Raw genomic sequence first — 14,251 nt, forward strand, 5'->3', positions numbered from 1 at the left:
TTTGTGCATTTCTCTATTCGTGCTAGCTTTGTAATTGACCTCTGTGCTGTTAAGTTTACACGTAAATAAACATGAATTGAATTGAATTATTATTATTATTATTATTATTATTAACTCCTATGTGTATATATACATGTATTGTCCTTTCTCGCCACAAATGGCATAACTATTTGAAATTTACTTATTTTATTTTTCTCGCTTGTTAAAGCTAATTTCAATTTCTTTTGGAATTGATATTAATTAATTGCTATTATGCAGACTGCCTTATTTTGTATTTTGCTCTTTAACTACTTTTTTTGTATTTCTATGTACTCGTGCTAACTTTGTAATTGGCCACTGTGCTGTTAAGTTTGCACGTAAACAAACACGGATTGAATTATTATTATTATTATTCCTTTTTTGTGTTTGTTTCCTTTCTTCTACTCGTACTCACTCTGTAATTGGCCTTTGGGCTGTTGAGTTAGGAAGCAATAAAAGGAATTGAATTGAATTATTTTTATTACTGAATGCTTTCAGGTCGGATTGCTACATCCCCGAGGACAGAGCGTGGGGTTCGCTTACACAGGATGGCTCGTGGAATGGAATGATGGGCATGATACTGAGAGGAGAAGCTGAAATCTCTGTGGCCGAGTTCGCCATGACTGTTCTGAGGACAAGGGTTGTGGATTTCACTGTCCCACTCTTCGACACCAGGTGCACCCTTTTGTCTCTCTTTCTTCCGACAGGCTTTCCATTTCTTCTTCCTCCAGAATATAACCTTCTTCTGCCGTTGTTGGTAACGGTTTAGACTGTTCTAATTATCTCATTGAAGCTCTCCCTGCTTTTAAATAAGTTTGTATAATTCCGTTCGTACCTCATAGAAGGTACCTCGTCCGCATTGCAAAGACTGAAGTAAAAGTAAAGTGGAGGCCCGTAGGGTTCAGAGTTGTTGAAGTTCCCTCATTTTCTAGACAATCGGCTAACAGATGGCGATGAGGTTGTCGGCCCTATGCACCGGCCGCCCTTTACCCCCAAGAATATCCCTGGTACTCATTTCTATTAGAGACTGAGTAGGCCCCAGGGCCATAGTGCGGCTGGAAGGATTTGCTCATTTGAAAAAAATCCAATAACTCCATCGGGACTTGAACCCGCGACCTTCCGGCTTGTAACATAGTGGCTCAACTAACAACGCTACCGCGTGCCCCTCATTGCAAAGACTAACTAATCAAATTCGTTCTTTGCATCCTGTTGTATCGTAGAGAGTTAACCTCTGCAGTTCCGTCTACATAATTACTGTATATAAAATCAATAAAATGACAATGTTGATTTTACTCTGACAACAACATGTTTCGATCTATTGACAGTCCTCTCGTGGTTTCTCAATACAAGAACGATTATAAGACAACAAATAAACGCATCCATTTTCACAATTAAAAGCGTATATTTTGTAAATATTCACTCATAAAATACTGAAATGTAACATCTCTTAGCTAGGTTAGGTTCGTCATTGATTATGAAATAGCTTTAGTGTTGCTGGATATGTACCAGTGTTTGGGTAATGTATCTGTAAAATACATTATTTTTATTTGATAGGCCTACAAAAAACTAAACTCCGTGGCCTGTAGTCCACAAGCGAATTGTACTGACCGAACGACCGCCGCTTGTCGGCGATGTTAGTCCCAACTTTTGCGGATAGAGAGTATCGTGTGGTCAGCGCAACGGATCCCCACGGCAGTTAATCATGGTTCTCTAGACAGGATTGATGGACCTACAGCTTATTAAATTTGTAAACATTGTAAAGGTGTATAATTTTGCTTACAAGTACAGTGCGTTCAGTTGAGGGGGAAACTTCGCAACACCGCTGATCCGGCACTACATTTCTCACCGATTGCTGCTGTAACTGCTGATACCAGAATGAGTCATTAGCGCTGATAAACGCGCGCCGTTACAGTTACAGCAGCAATCTGTGAGGAATACTGGGCCCGGTCAACGGTGTTGCGAAGTTTCCTCCTTGATTGAACGCCCTGTATTTATGATGTGCGTGCGTATGCTGTTGTCACGTAGTATGTGTGACTATATAGGGGTTAGGTTGCTGAAATGATTTATTGACTCAGAACTACGAGCAACTACAGCTTCCTTGCTAATCTACATAATTAATAAATCACCACAGCACCCGCAAAGCCGTTTCTCAGTCTGCTGTGTCTTCATCAGCTGTTCGCTGGTAACGGCTTCTAACAGTGAAGATTTTTCAGTTTCCGCGCTCAAGTTCTCTCTTCACAGACTCCCGTACGAAACTGACTATCCTCTGACAATTGACTAAGTCTGAGTCTTACATTACGACCGACGGTCAGTCGGCCAGTCTGTCTTGGATTAAAGCACCCATCTGGGGCTTACGATCGGATCTTTATTACTGTCAGACTGTTGCAGGCTTGTTGATATAGGGCGCTCTCTCTGACGAGAGGAAGGGTATGTCGCTTACAATTGCTGCTGGCTCTTGTCAGCACAGTCAATCTCAGGTCCGAGTCCCGTGGGACTCGCGACAATATTTTACTATCTCAGATTCGAAACTTCCCTTTTCGTCGCCGCCTACTACTCGCAGGTGGTAATCGACCCCGCCTACACACGGGATTCTCGTAACTTCCCGCTAATAATATCTCGGCACGAACCACATAGAAAACACAGCTCTTCCATTTTTGCTTCCAACTGTTACATTCCCATCTGGACATATGGGATTGAACTGTGGGGATGCAGTAAACCCTTAAATACGAAAGTTTTATAAACGTTCCAGCCAAAAATGTTACGCTCCATGGTTCGTATCCAATCAAACCCTTCATGCAGATCTCAGAATACCCTTCATAAAGGAAGTCATCAACAAGAAAGCCATCAGATATAGAGATCGCATCGTTGACCACGACAACCATTTAATAAATGAACTCGCCGCCCAACCCCTGGCGAACAGAAGACTCCAACGCCTTTGGCCGGAAGACCTAATCTATGAGACGCGTGAAGACTCACCAGTGGATGGTAATCACAACAAGCTACTACGGCGCCCGAACATTTACCTATTGCTCTGTTGTCACTAGAGTAGATTGTAAATTAGCAATCAAATAAATAAAAAAGTTACATTATCAAAAATCTGCTGCCTAGCAATGGTAACTTGTTTACCGAGCCGTTTACATAGTCACTGCTTAGCAACAATCTCCACGCCACAATATGCTCTGTGGTTTAAAGGCTTTGTGTATAATACCTTCGGGTAGAAACATTAAATTGTTTTTTCTTAGACTTCATTTACAATAATCTGCCGCTGACTGTACACTGAATGTAACAACACCAAATCTAACATACACCCATTCGGCTGGTAAGTAATATCAGATAAGCGGTATCATGAATGTAGGTATACCACAGACTAATTAGGCCATATTTATCGACAATATTCCAACGAAGTAGTTACTGCAGAACGGTTACTAACCAAAGATTCTGATCACAAAAATCTTGATCCACTATATTATACCATACAGCCCACATTATGAAGTGCACGTAAGTGAAATTATACTCCATTACAGCGTTTACAGATTTAATATGCTACACCAAAACTACAATATCTTTACACCACACCAACACAAATCTAGAAGACTGACATACAACAGTGGCACATTTCCAGCAGCTTCTTGTTAATGAATGGAGAACCTAACCTCGTTAAGGGATTTTACATTTTTAATTTTCTTCTCTTTTTTTTACTTAGTTATTGGAGAGGGTGGGTTTCCCCATGCACTTAGACCAGTATTGGTCCATTGTGCTTCCCTCTACGATATTTTACCAGTCCACAAATTTGGCAGAAGGTGGTTCACATGGGGGGGGGGCGATTATATTGAAGGAATATAAGTGTGTTTACCTCAAGTAATAAAGTCATTTCAGAACTATAGAAGTGTTGCCACTATTTTTTATCTGACCTATATATTTTTCCCATTGCCTTTTTGTGATCCGACTGTGACACGCCAAACAATCTGATGTGTGCAGACGGACAGCCTTTGTGACCCAACGCAAACGCTTTCGAAGCCTAAGAAATAAAGAACAGGCTAAACGTCCAGAAGTAACTGGGACATCAAAATTTGTTCATCTTTGCTACATCTGATGCCTGGCGGTGTTCGCAGAACAATATTTTCGCGCTAAGAAAGGCCAAAGGGAATCCCCTATCTGTAGGTAAGCTTTACGCTCTTCTAAACAGCAGACTCTCTGCTTGTGCATTCCAGGAACTGTGTGCTGATCAGGCAGAACGGAGATAAGGATGTCATCTGGCACGGCTTCCTGGAACCGTTTAGTCCTCAGCTCTGGATGCTGGTGATACTGACTAAACTGGTGATTGTCCTCTGCCTGAAGACGTTTAACCACATAAAGCTGCGGTTCTTCGGAAGAATGTCATCAGAGTCACCAGACTCACACTGCGCTGTCTACGTCATGGGCGTGTTCTACATGCAAGGTCAGCAGCGACTTTCGTATCTAACTGACTGCTTGAGTAAGTGACTGACCAAAGTTGTGAAAATGAACTCACTAGATATTAGCCTGTATGTGTGGCTAACTCAGTGCCTGAGATCGCAAAACACAGGCAAATGGATTAACCTCCACCGCGTATCCTTCCAAATTTACGCTCCCNCGCCCCCCCCCCCCCGCGAGTCTCTCTCTGTTATATTTAATTCCCCTCGCCAAGACATGTTCTTCACAAGAACGCTAGTAGTAGCAACTTTGTGCTGGTTGACATAGGCCGGAAGAGCCCGGAGAGGAGTAAAGCAGTAAACAGACTGTAGGAATGCTACGGCTTCGATATTCTCAGCACTCACGGGGACCCTTTCCACGAGTCATTATGACTAAATGAATGAGACACTTCCTGTCAGAGCAAATAATAAATGCCGATTTACCGACTGACTAATTCGCTTATTAATTTCTTGGACACCTGACTAAGTAATTAGTTAAAGCAACTGTTCGTTTGGCTGTGACATAACGAAGGCTTTTAGTCACCTGTTCTCATTTTCTACCTGGGTTCGTGTCAGGGGCAATCCATGTGAGATTTATGTGGCAAGTTTTTCTGACCGTACAACATGCTCATCTATTATCCATAGCTCGGTCAATCGGTCCATTGGTGTCAGCAGTGCCGAGGGATTTATTCTCACAACCCCTTCCCCCGAAACAAAATAACTGTCTTCTTAGTAGAACATCCTGAAATTTCAACATCATAGTACTACATCTTAGACTTCGACGACACCCTAAGACAGTTTAATACTCCTTCCATCTCAGTCTCAGTCTTCCAAGTGGTCATTTTCTTAAGGGGTTTCCCAGATTTGCCTTATTTTCATCACACAAGCTACAGCAAATAAGTAAGTTAAGTGTTTTTCAGGCGTGAACAGGCAGACGCGATTCTACTCACAGAGGGTGCTGTATCTCGTGGCGCAGCTAACGGCGCTGACCGTGTACACAGCATACGCGGCCTTCCTGATCTCCTTCCTCACCGTGCAGAAGTTCTCACTTCCTTTCAACTCTCTACGGGAACTCATCGACATTGGTTCTTACCGGCTGGGAGTTCTGGCGAATTCCGCTCACATTGACGACTTCAAAGTGAGTCATGTGATTCTAGACCTGTTTTGGAAACCGTTTATGATCCATGTACCTGAAAATGGCAGTGAGATTTCTCTTGTCACACCTGTACTCTCTTGCCTTGTACATTTGAGAAAATAATCTAAAAGAAATATTTCTGTGTCGAATTCGGATCTCTGAGAATGTTACAGATGTTATTACTTAGAGTTACAGAGTTAAATCAAACGGAACATTGTTAGATGTTTACCAAACTGACATATCATATTAGATAGCAGTCTTTATAGAAATGAACTTTCAGTTCCTAAAAGCAAGAGGAATATTTGACTTGCCTTGCTCCATGGCTTTAGTTATTCTGTTCGTAACTTGGAAGAACCGAAGAAAAATAAGAAATATGAAATCAGGATTGCAAACCTCAGGGCTGATATTAGATTGCAGGATAAAAGGCAGCCAATCTTTGTACCACAGTGTTTGGTCTTGCCTTAGCATATCTGTTTATTTAGGGCGAAAACAACCACCAACACTTGCAATAATGCTCAAATGTCTGCTCATTATTTATTCTTTAATACACAGTCCTATTCGTGGGAGGAAACAAGTGGCTTGTAATAAAAGTACGACAAATACGCACCTCGTAAGAAGGTACCATCTGCGCAGTAACAGATTCCGTATGAACTAAGAGAAAGGGGCTTCCCTCCTTCTCTGTAGTCTCTTCCACAAACGCCTCGTTCGCTCGCGAATACGCGGGGTCGTTCTAGAATGACTCTGGGCACAAAACCGGGATTACAGGGCAAGGAGAGGGCAGTCTTGAGTTCAATTGTAATCTCACTGCGAGTATAGAAGCGCCGTTGAACGGTCATGTGTATAAAACTAGAAGTGAAGCCGAAAGTTCTGTGAAAAACAAATTGATGCATTGCTAGGTGCAGGAAGAGGACAGTGCATTGTCGTACGGTGAAATAGTAGTGAGGTAATATCTGTTCTAAAACCAGGTAAATATTACAACACAGTATACAAACTTCTGTCTTCCTGAAGATTTGAGGTTTTCACGGCGGTGACTATGAAGTATGCAGTCTTCTGGGATGTGGCGCCGTATAGATATTGTGTTAACCGACGTTTCAGAGGAACGTATCGCCTCCATCTTCAGCATCTGCTCACTCTGGTTCGCTCGCGGATTTCTTCTTTTTCTACCCTGAAGATGGAGACGATGCATCCTCCGAAACGTCGGTTAACACAATATCTATACGGCGCCCATCCCAGAAGACTGCTTTCTTCTCTCTGTTCGTCGGCATCTCTGTCTCTCTCACTTTCCTCCTCCCCAAAGCACATCCTGCAAAAAGTGATAAGCACCAGAAGTGTTCTTCTTGGAGAGATAACTCCGAGTAAGTCGTCCATTTTGCAGTTACACGTATGGCTTCGAGTCTAGATGAAATTCTTTCCCTCCTAAGAAAGCATAGAATTATCACGCTGCAAAGCAAATATAAATTTTAAAAACATATGCTTAAAATGAAGATAGTCCCAAATTATGCTCGCATATAAAACACTAATACATAGCATAGCAACAAAAAAACAAACAAACGTAAGCACAAACGTTAGGAATAAAGAACGACAAGACATTTCTTTACAAAAAGAAACAGCTTCACCACAAGGGGATTTATTGCTTATATATGCTAACGGAAAGACATGCAAACACACCTGGAGTCACGTAGAACAATCAGTAAATAAAAGAGTTACAAGACAAAATGAAAATAATACACAAAAATAAAACAAAAAGTATGCAACTTATCCAAATTGCAAATAAAACACAACAAAAGAGAAAACAATTCCACAGTACTATAAACACCAGACACCCATTTTACGCAAGAAGAGTTACAATTACTAAGAAAGGGCTGAAAAATAATTTATACCAAAACAGAGAAATTGGTTAGAAATATTAGCGTTAGAAGCAGGAACTGCAATATGTAAGATAGATGTTATATAACAACTCTATAGATCTATATAGACAAAAAACTATTAAAAAGATCGACCCGGAAGATAATAAAAACAATATAATAAGAAAAATGAAAATTAATAACAAATTAGCACAAGAATGCCATCTTCTGGAATGTGGCGCCGTGTAGTTCTTGTGCGAACTGACGTTGCCTTTAGCTCAGGCAACGTGCGAGGGAGAGTCAGTGAATACGTAAAGCAGTTGCATTTGACGTCATAGGTTTTCTGTGTGTCTCACTAGGTAGCATCGCAGTCCAGCTTCTTGAGAGTATAGGTAACAGACGCGCATGACCATGTTCAGAGGCTGGTTTAAATTGTCAAATTGGCCACCTTGCTTGAGATCGTACTACAGAAGGGCTGAGTTCTGCTGTGGGAAGTGTTTGTCGCTTAAAGCGGTTCACAACTGGGTCGAGGAATTCTCTCAAGGGCGTTCGAAAGACGCGGATGATGCCAGACCAAGTTGCCCTGACGAGATTGCTGTAGCGGGTGGAAGAGTTGGAGCTGATTTGAGGATAACTATAAACAGTGTAGCAACTGCACTAGGATGTACCCATGGCTTAGCTTAATGCATGATCTTCTGAAGTTTCGGAAAAGATGAGTGCGGTCTATGTTCAGAGACCTAAAGGATCGAGAAAAAAAATCTGTCCTTGCAACATCTCTTATGGTATGCAGATAAAGGAAAAGATATGCTTAACAAGATTGTAGCTGGGGGCGACACATGGTCCCATTACTACCAACCCCAATCAAAGCCTTGCTCAATGCAATGGTGGTAAAAGTTCCGTTGATGACGAAAGGGTTGAAACGGGGGTGCGGAAGTGACAGAGACAACAGTCAAAAGACTTCTATGTTGCGGGTTTCTACACACTGGTAAAGTGACGAGACAAGTGTTTCAGTGCTGGTGGAGGATATGTCGAGAAATAAATGTTTTTTTTTTCCAGTTTCGAATATCACATGTTTTACGTGTTGTATCCGTTTGTGGCCTATTTCCTGACTCTCCTTCGTAGCGTAGAGTGGTAGGATGGTAAGTAACTTTACATTTAAACGGAAAATGTGAGGACGGAAACGTAGCTTTTTAATTTAATGAAATATCTAGGTATCCGCCTGGATTTATGTGTATATTGTTTCATTTATGTACTTTGAATTGATTGATATATCCAACAACACAGATCGTGAGAGCCTCAAATGATGATTAGTCGATTGAGAATCTGAAGGGATTTAAAAGGAAAATAGTATAGCCAAATTTAATGTAATACCGAGCAATTTGTGGGCACGTGGTACCGTAGCTGGTTGAGGCACTATGCTTCAACCCGGAAGGTCGCGGGTTTCACTCCCGATGAGATAATTGGATATTTCAGTTGACATAATACTTCCAGCCGCATTGTATCCCTGGGTTCAACTCAGCCTCCAACAGAAATGAATACAAGGAATGCTCCTCGGGATAAAGGGCGGGCGACGCGTAAGGCTGGCAACCTCACTGTCATCTGTGAGCCGATTGTATAGAAAATGTGGGAGCCTCGACGTCTCACAACTCTATGGTCCTCCTCGGCCTGTTACAAGGATATCTTTACCTTTACCTTTTATCGAGGAATTCTTTGCCTTTATTCATTTATTCTCTTATACACGAATGATTAACGAAAATTTCAATACCTCTAATTTTATAATTTAGAAAAGTAGGATGATTAGTGGATATATGTCGATTTAGCAACTTAGGCATATGCCAACAATGTTAGTGACTATGATATGGAAGTAATTCGCAGTTGTCTGTGGCAGAATGCAACTGATGCCCTGATGAAGGAAGTGTACGCCAAGCTTATAGCCCCTGAAGAGGATCACCTACCGATATCTATCGAGGAAGGTATGCAACGAGTCTGTGACATCGACAACTACGCATTCATGACGACACTTGAAGTAGCCCTGGGGCTGCAGAACAAAATCACCTGCAAACTGTCCAGTGTCCTGGGCGCATCCATACCCGAAAGCTTGACCATGACCATTGCCAAGCGGAGCCCCTATCGGGGTCTCATTAATTACAAGTGGGTACCACGTCCCTCTGTCTGTCCATCCGTGTCTTTTATCTCTGAAACTTCTGAACGGAATTAGATGGAAATTTATATTGTGTGTTTACAATGAAAGTAAGGAGAAGAACAATATATTTTATTTGGCTTCATGAGGCAGTTCAAGTATATAATTTTTTTTATTATTTAATTGAACATGAGGCCATGAAGACGTAAGGAAGAGTGGACGTATAATTTCAAAGGTTCTTAACCTCAACACTTCATGAAGGTGAGTGACGCAGTTCATGTCATCCCAACACAAGAGCCGGCAATACGTATTGAACTGGAGGCGAGGTAAGCACGAGAACCCCTCTGAGCCTTGTCCAGAAGAGAAAAGGCTCGTGTAGGACCTGAGACTCTCAAAGCCGCGAATAGTACAGGATGGGGCGCAGAAACTTCCTTTTCGTGAAGGGAGAGGAGGTCGCAGAAAAGTGGGGATAGGCTCGGCGAACGCAGCAGTCGCGGAAGTGTCTGTCTAATACCCCTCAGTAGGAAACATGAGATGGACGAGTGAGCAGCGTGCGTTTGCTGCCGAAGCCTATTTTTCGAACAACCATTCCTACGTGGCGGTGCAGCGTGCGTTCCGTACTCACTTCGGAATTAAGCCCAGAGGTCCGGTTCCCGACCGGAAAGCGATTGTTTTGTGGGTAGAGAACTTTAGGACAACCGAGAATGTGGTGAAAATATCATCAGGACGACAACGGACCTTTACGACGCCAGAAAATGTGGAGGCAGTTCGACAGTCAATTTTGAGATCTTTTTCGAACCAGTTCTTGAAGAAATGCATCTAGCAAATGTCTGGTTCCAACAGGAGGGTGCCATGGCCCACACAGCCCGAGTTTCGATGACAGTTTTGAGGGCCAAGTTCCCCGGACGGCTCATCTCGCTTCGAGGTGACATCCCGTGGGCAGCGCACTCACCTGATCTAACGCCCTGTGANTGATTTTTTTTATGGGGATACCTCAAGGCAGAGGTTTTTAAACATCGCCCCACAAACCTGCTTCAGCTGAAGAATGTTATTCGGCAGGAAGTAGCCCAAATTCCGGTGCACATGTTGGAACGTGCAGAGGGGAACTTGAGAAAACGGTTGCATCAGTGCATAGAGAACGGTGGCCACCACCTTCAAAATATTTTGTTTAAAACTACATGATTTGAAACTATAAAGTATGTTCTTTCATTAGCTAAACATAAATTTTGTCTATCAGCAATAATTTTTCTTTTATTCGCCTTCAAAAAAGGAAGTTTCTGCGCCCCACTCTGTATTATCTTCTGGGATATAACGGCGTGTAGTCCGTTGTTAGTCAACCGACGTGGCAGCAGGCAGCTGGTGGCAAGCAGAAAACTACTTGCCATCTGTTTTCACGCTGGAATCTTGCTCAGTTTATTCTTCCACCCTGAAGATGGAGACGATATGTGTCTCCGAAACGTTGGTTGACTTTCAGCGGACCCCACGACGTTACTCGTATATCCCAGAAGATATTACTCTTCAGATAATGCTCCTGCCCCTACCGTGAATCGAACTCCCGGTTCTGAGTTCTCCACTCCGTAACTTAGTCGCTGCACTGACTTAGCTACGTACTGGAAAAAATATAAATTTTGTGACGATGGTACAGTAACACAAATATCATGTTTCTGGTCATTATAGATCGTCATGTTTTTATCTAAAACACAATGTTTTGGAGACTGGATTCTGCCTCCTTCTTCAGGAGAAACACTCAGTTGGGTACAATCGAGAAATCTACTCCCTATCCCCAGACACCTACACCAACACAAGATAGGGTATACAAAGCAAGCACAACATAAACCATTTGTGAGAGTTAAGACAAAATATTAAACATTAAATATATCCACATGTTTGAGGCTTAGCACCAGAGCACTGTCACAGTAGAAGTCATCATTGGAGAGATAAATTCTCTGTGTGGTACCAACATAAAAACACTAATATCCCCACTACAATGGACGGGATTGTAATATTTTTATTTCTGGTGTGATGACGGGAGTCGAGATAAGGGAAATGTCCGAGCTGGATTGACTGATCGGATGGTCTATGTGAGATACATGTGTGGAGTCCTACAGGAAATACAAGGAATCAGCCCACATGTCTCTGAGAGACCAAACGATCAGTCAATTCAGCTTGAGAATTTCTCTCATCTGAACTCCCGTTATCAGGGCAGAAGTAAAAAGATTACAATTCCATCCAATGTAGTTTGAGTTGGAAACTTTGTTTTTTTATGTTGGTGCCATAGGATTACAGAGAAAATTTCTCTTCAATGATGACTTCTATTCTGATTTTTTTTTCTAGTGGGGTGGGACTAAATCCCTTGTAGTGCGGCCACTTCTGGCCTCATATATGAAGAGATTTTAATGTTTCAATATTTTCCCCTAACTCTCGCAGATGGATTATGCTGTACTTGCTTTGTATACCTATCTTGTGTTGGTGCATGTTACTGGAGATAAAGAGTAGCTTTCTCGACTGGGCCCAACTGAGCAGGTTTCACCTGAATACGGAGACAGAGTCCAGTCTCCAAAACAGGATAATGTCCAGAAATACAGCATTTATACTTGTTGAATAGTCAATTCCTCTCTCTGAAAGTAAGTAGAGGGCCAGAGATGAAGCCCAAACTTGAAGACGGCGAATGCCATAGTATGCTGCCTGGTCAGGGCTATCAGACACGAAGGGGAGAGATAATAGATGAGTGTGGGTAAAGGAGAAATGAAGATAAGAAAGGACAAATCGAAGAAAACTCGGAGACACCCCCTTGTCCGGTGTCAAAATATGTACCATGAATCTTACTTGATGTCATTCGGGGCTAACCTAAGTCTCCGTGGTGAGACAATTAATGTCTTCAGGAATCTTGGGTCGTGTAGTCTCTTAGAAAGATACTAGCGTCTCGGAAGAAAATTCTTTCTTCCTTTGCCTTCAGGTTAGAAGAGTAAGTCTAATGTTTAGAACCCTGGTACAAGAACAAGGACCTCAACGACCAATCAGAGTGACGGAAAAGAGTAAATGCATTTGGCTCATATTTCAGGAGGGCATTGCGACTGGCAACGAAAGAGTTTGGATGAATGAAGGGATCCGGAGTAACAGAGTAAAAACAGTGGCCTTCAAAACAGCTCATTGAAGAGCAAACTGCTTACGAGAAGAGAGAAACATTAATAACAGCAGGAACAAAGAGCGGAGAAGGGGAGGAAACAAGAAAAGAAGAAAATGGAGGAGTAGAAAAGAGGAAAGATAAAAAGGCAAAGCAATCCCTGTAAGAGGCTGTGGAGGCCCGTAGGGTTATGTGACGTCAAGGCTCCCACATTATTCTAGAGAGAGGGCTCACAGATGGCGTTGAGGTATCAGCCCTTTAGCTCCAGGAATATTCCTGGTACTCATTTCCTTTAGAGGCTGAGTCGACTCCAGGGCCATACTGCTGCCCGAAGGATTAGGTGGATTGAGAAATACAATGACTTAATCGGAAATCTAACCCGCGGCCTTATGGCTTATAGCCAGACCAACTATGCTACGAAATGATAAAACAAGTAAACGTACATTGTGCGGATCTAGGATAAAGCAGTCGGTATTGCGAATGGTGAGAGGCTGGAAGACAGAGGGATTTGAGTTCGATTCCTGGTAAGGATAAGAACTTTCTCTTCTGCACAACCTTCAGACCGGCTTTGGGGTCCACACAGCCTCCTATTCGATGGGTACCGAGGTCCTTTCTCCAGATGTAAAGCAGCCGGCGCGTGAAGCATATCACTTCAACTCAAACTACTGCCGAGGTCAAAAGCGTGGAGCTTACATCCACTCCCCCATACGCCTTCATGGTTTGGTGCTTAATTAATTAAGCTTGTCTTCATACACAGTTCTGCCTACCCCTGCTATTCCTCAGGCTCTCCTGTTTCAGCTTACAGGCCATGTTCCGCAGTGGCACCATCAAGAGGTTGAAGCAACGGTCGTGGCCCAGCAAGCTGCTCCCTGAGAGACCACTTTGGCACTCAGTGGACTTCTCCAGCATACTTCCCATCTTCGCAATTCTGGGTGCCGGGTTCGTGGCATCTCTGCTGCTCCAAACAGCCGAGATTCTTGTCGCAGGGCGACGCAATCGTGTATCAACCGTTTAAAAATATTACCACCCGAGGAAATGTTTGCCTCCCACGGATATTAAAACTGCAGTAAAATTTCCCAGTGCGTCGCTGTTTTTCTAACAGCTATTTTATTGTATAGTACTTCAAATAGACTATTCGGTAGATCTAGGCTTTCGTAGTAGAATATTGTTACATGTAGGCCCGTTTCTAGGCAACGACTAAGAATCAAAACAACTAGACAACGGCCGTTGCTAGACAGAGACCCGTAAACTGCAACAGACTAGCGGTGTTTTCTGTGCGGTCAGTGCCGAAATATTATAAACAGGATAGTTAGTACAGTAGAGGCGTTGAGGAGGATTAGAATAAATCCACCGTAGCCGTGAAAGGTGTAAGAGGCGGCTAAATGGAACCCACTGCGTGGGGTTCTAACGCGGCCACCCTGTTCCTGAGAGATATGAATACGGGGACCTCCCCCGCCCCCGATTGGGAAAGTCTCGAATGTTTGATTGTAAAATATGGTCAGGAGTCCAGCGGGACTCGGACAAAAGAATGACTGCGCTGGCGAGGCTCAACAGTAGTTG

The 14,251-nt window shown here is 42.9% G+C and overlaps 1 protein-coding gene across 1 annotated transcript in view; it reads left to right on the plus strand.

Annotated features, from left to right (window-relative positions):
• Window positions 1-13,833, plus strand: part of LOC111874504 (probable glutamate receptor) — a 49,388-nt gene extending 35,555 nt beyond the window's left edge. The window contains exons 6-10 of the mRNA XM_023870065.2: window positions 517-693; window positions 4,230-4,456; window positions 5,369-5,586; window positions 9,316-9,578; window positions 13,490-13,833. Coding sequence (XP_023725833.2) covers window positions 517-693; window positions 4,230-4,456; window positions 5,369-5,586; window positions 9,316-9,578; window positions 13,490-13,706 — 1,102 coding nt within the window. The 3' untranslated portion in view covers window positions 13,707-13,833. The remainder of the gene's footprint in view (window positions 1-516; window positions 694-4,229; window positions 4,457-5,368; window positions 5,587-9,315; window positions 9,579-13,489) is intronic.
• Window positions 13,834-14,251: the final 418 nt, after the last annotated feature.

The sequence above is a fragment of the Cryptotermes secundus genome, unplaced genomic scaffold (genome assembly GCF_002891405.2).
Source record: "Cryptotermes secundus unplaced genomic scaffold, Csec_1.0 scaffold561, whole genome shotgun sequence".
NCBI classification, from domain to species: Eukaryota; Metazoa; Arthropoda; class Insecta; order Blattodea; family Kalotermitidae; genus Cryptotermes; species Cryptotermes secundus.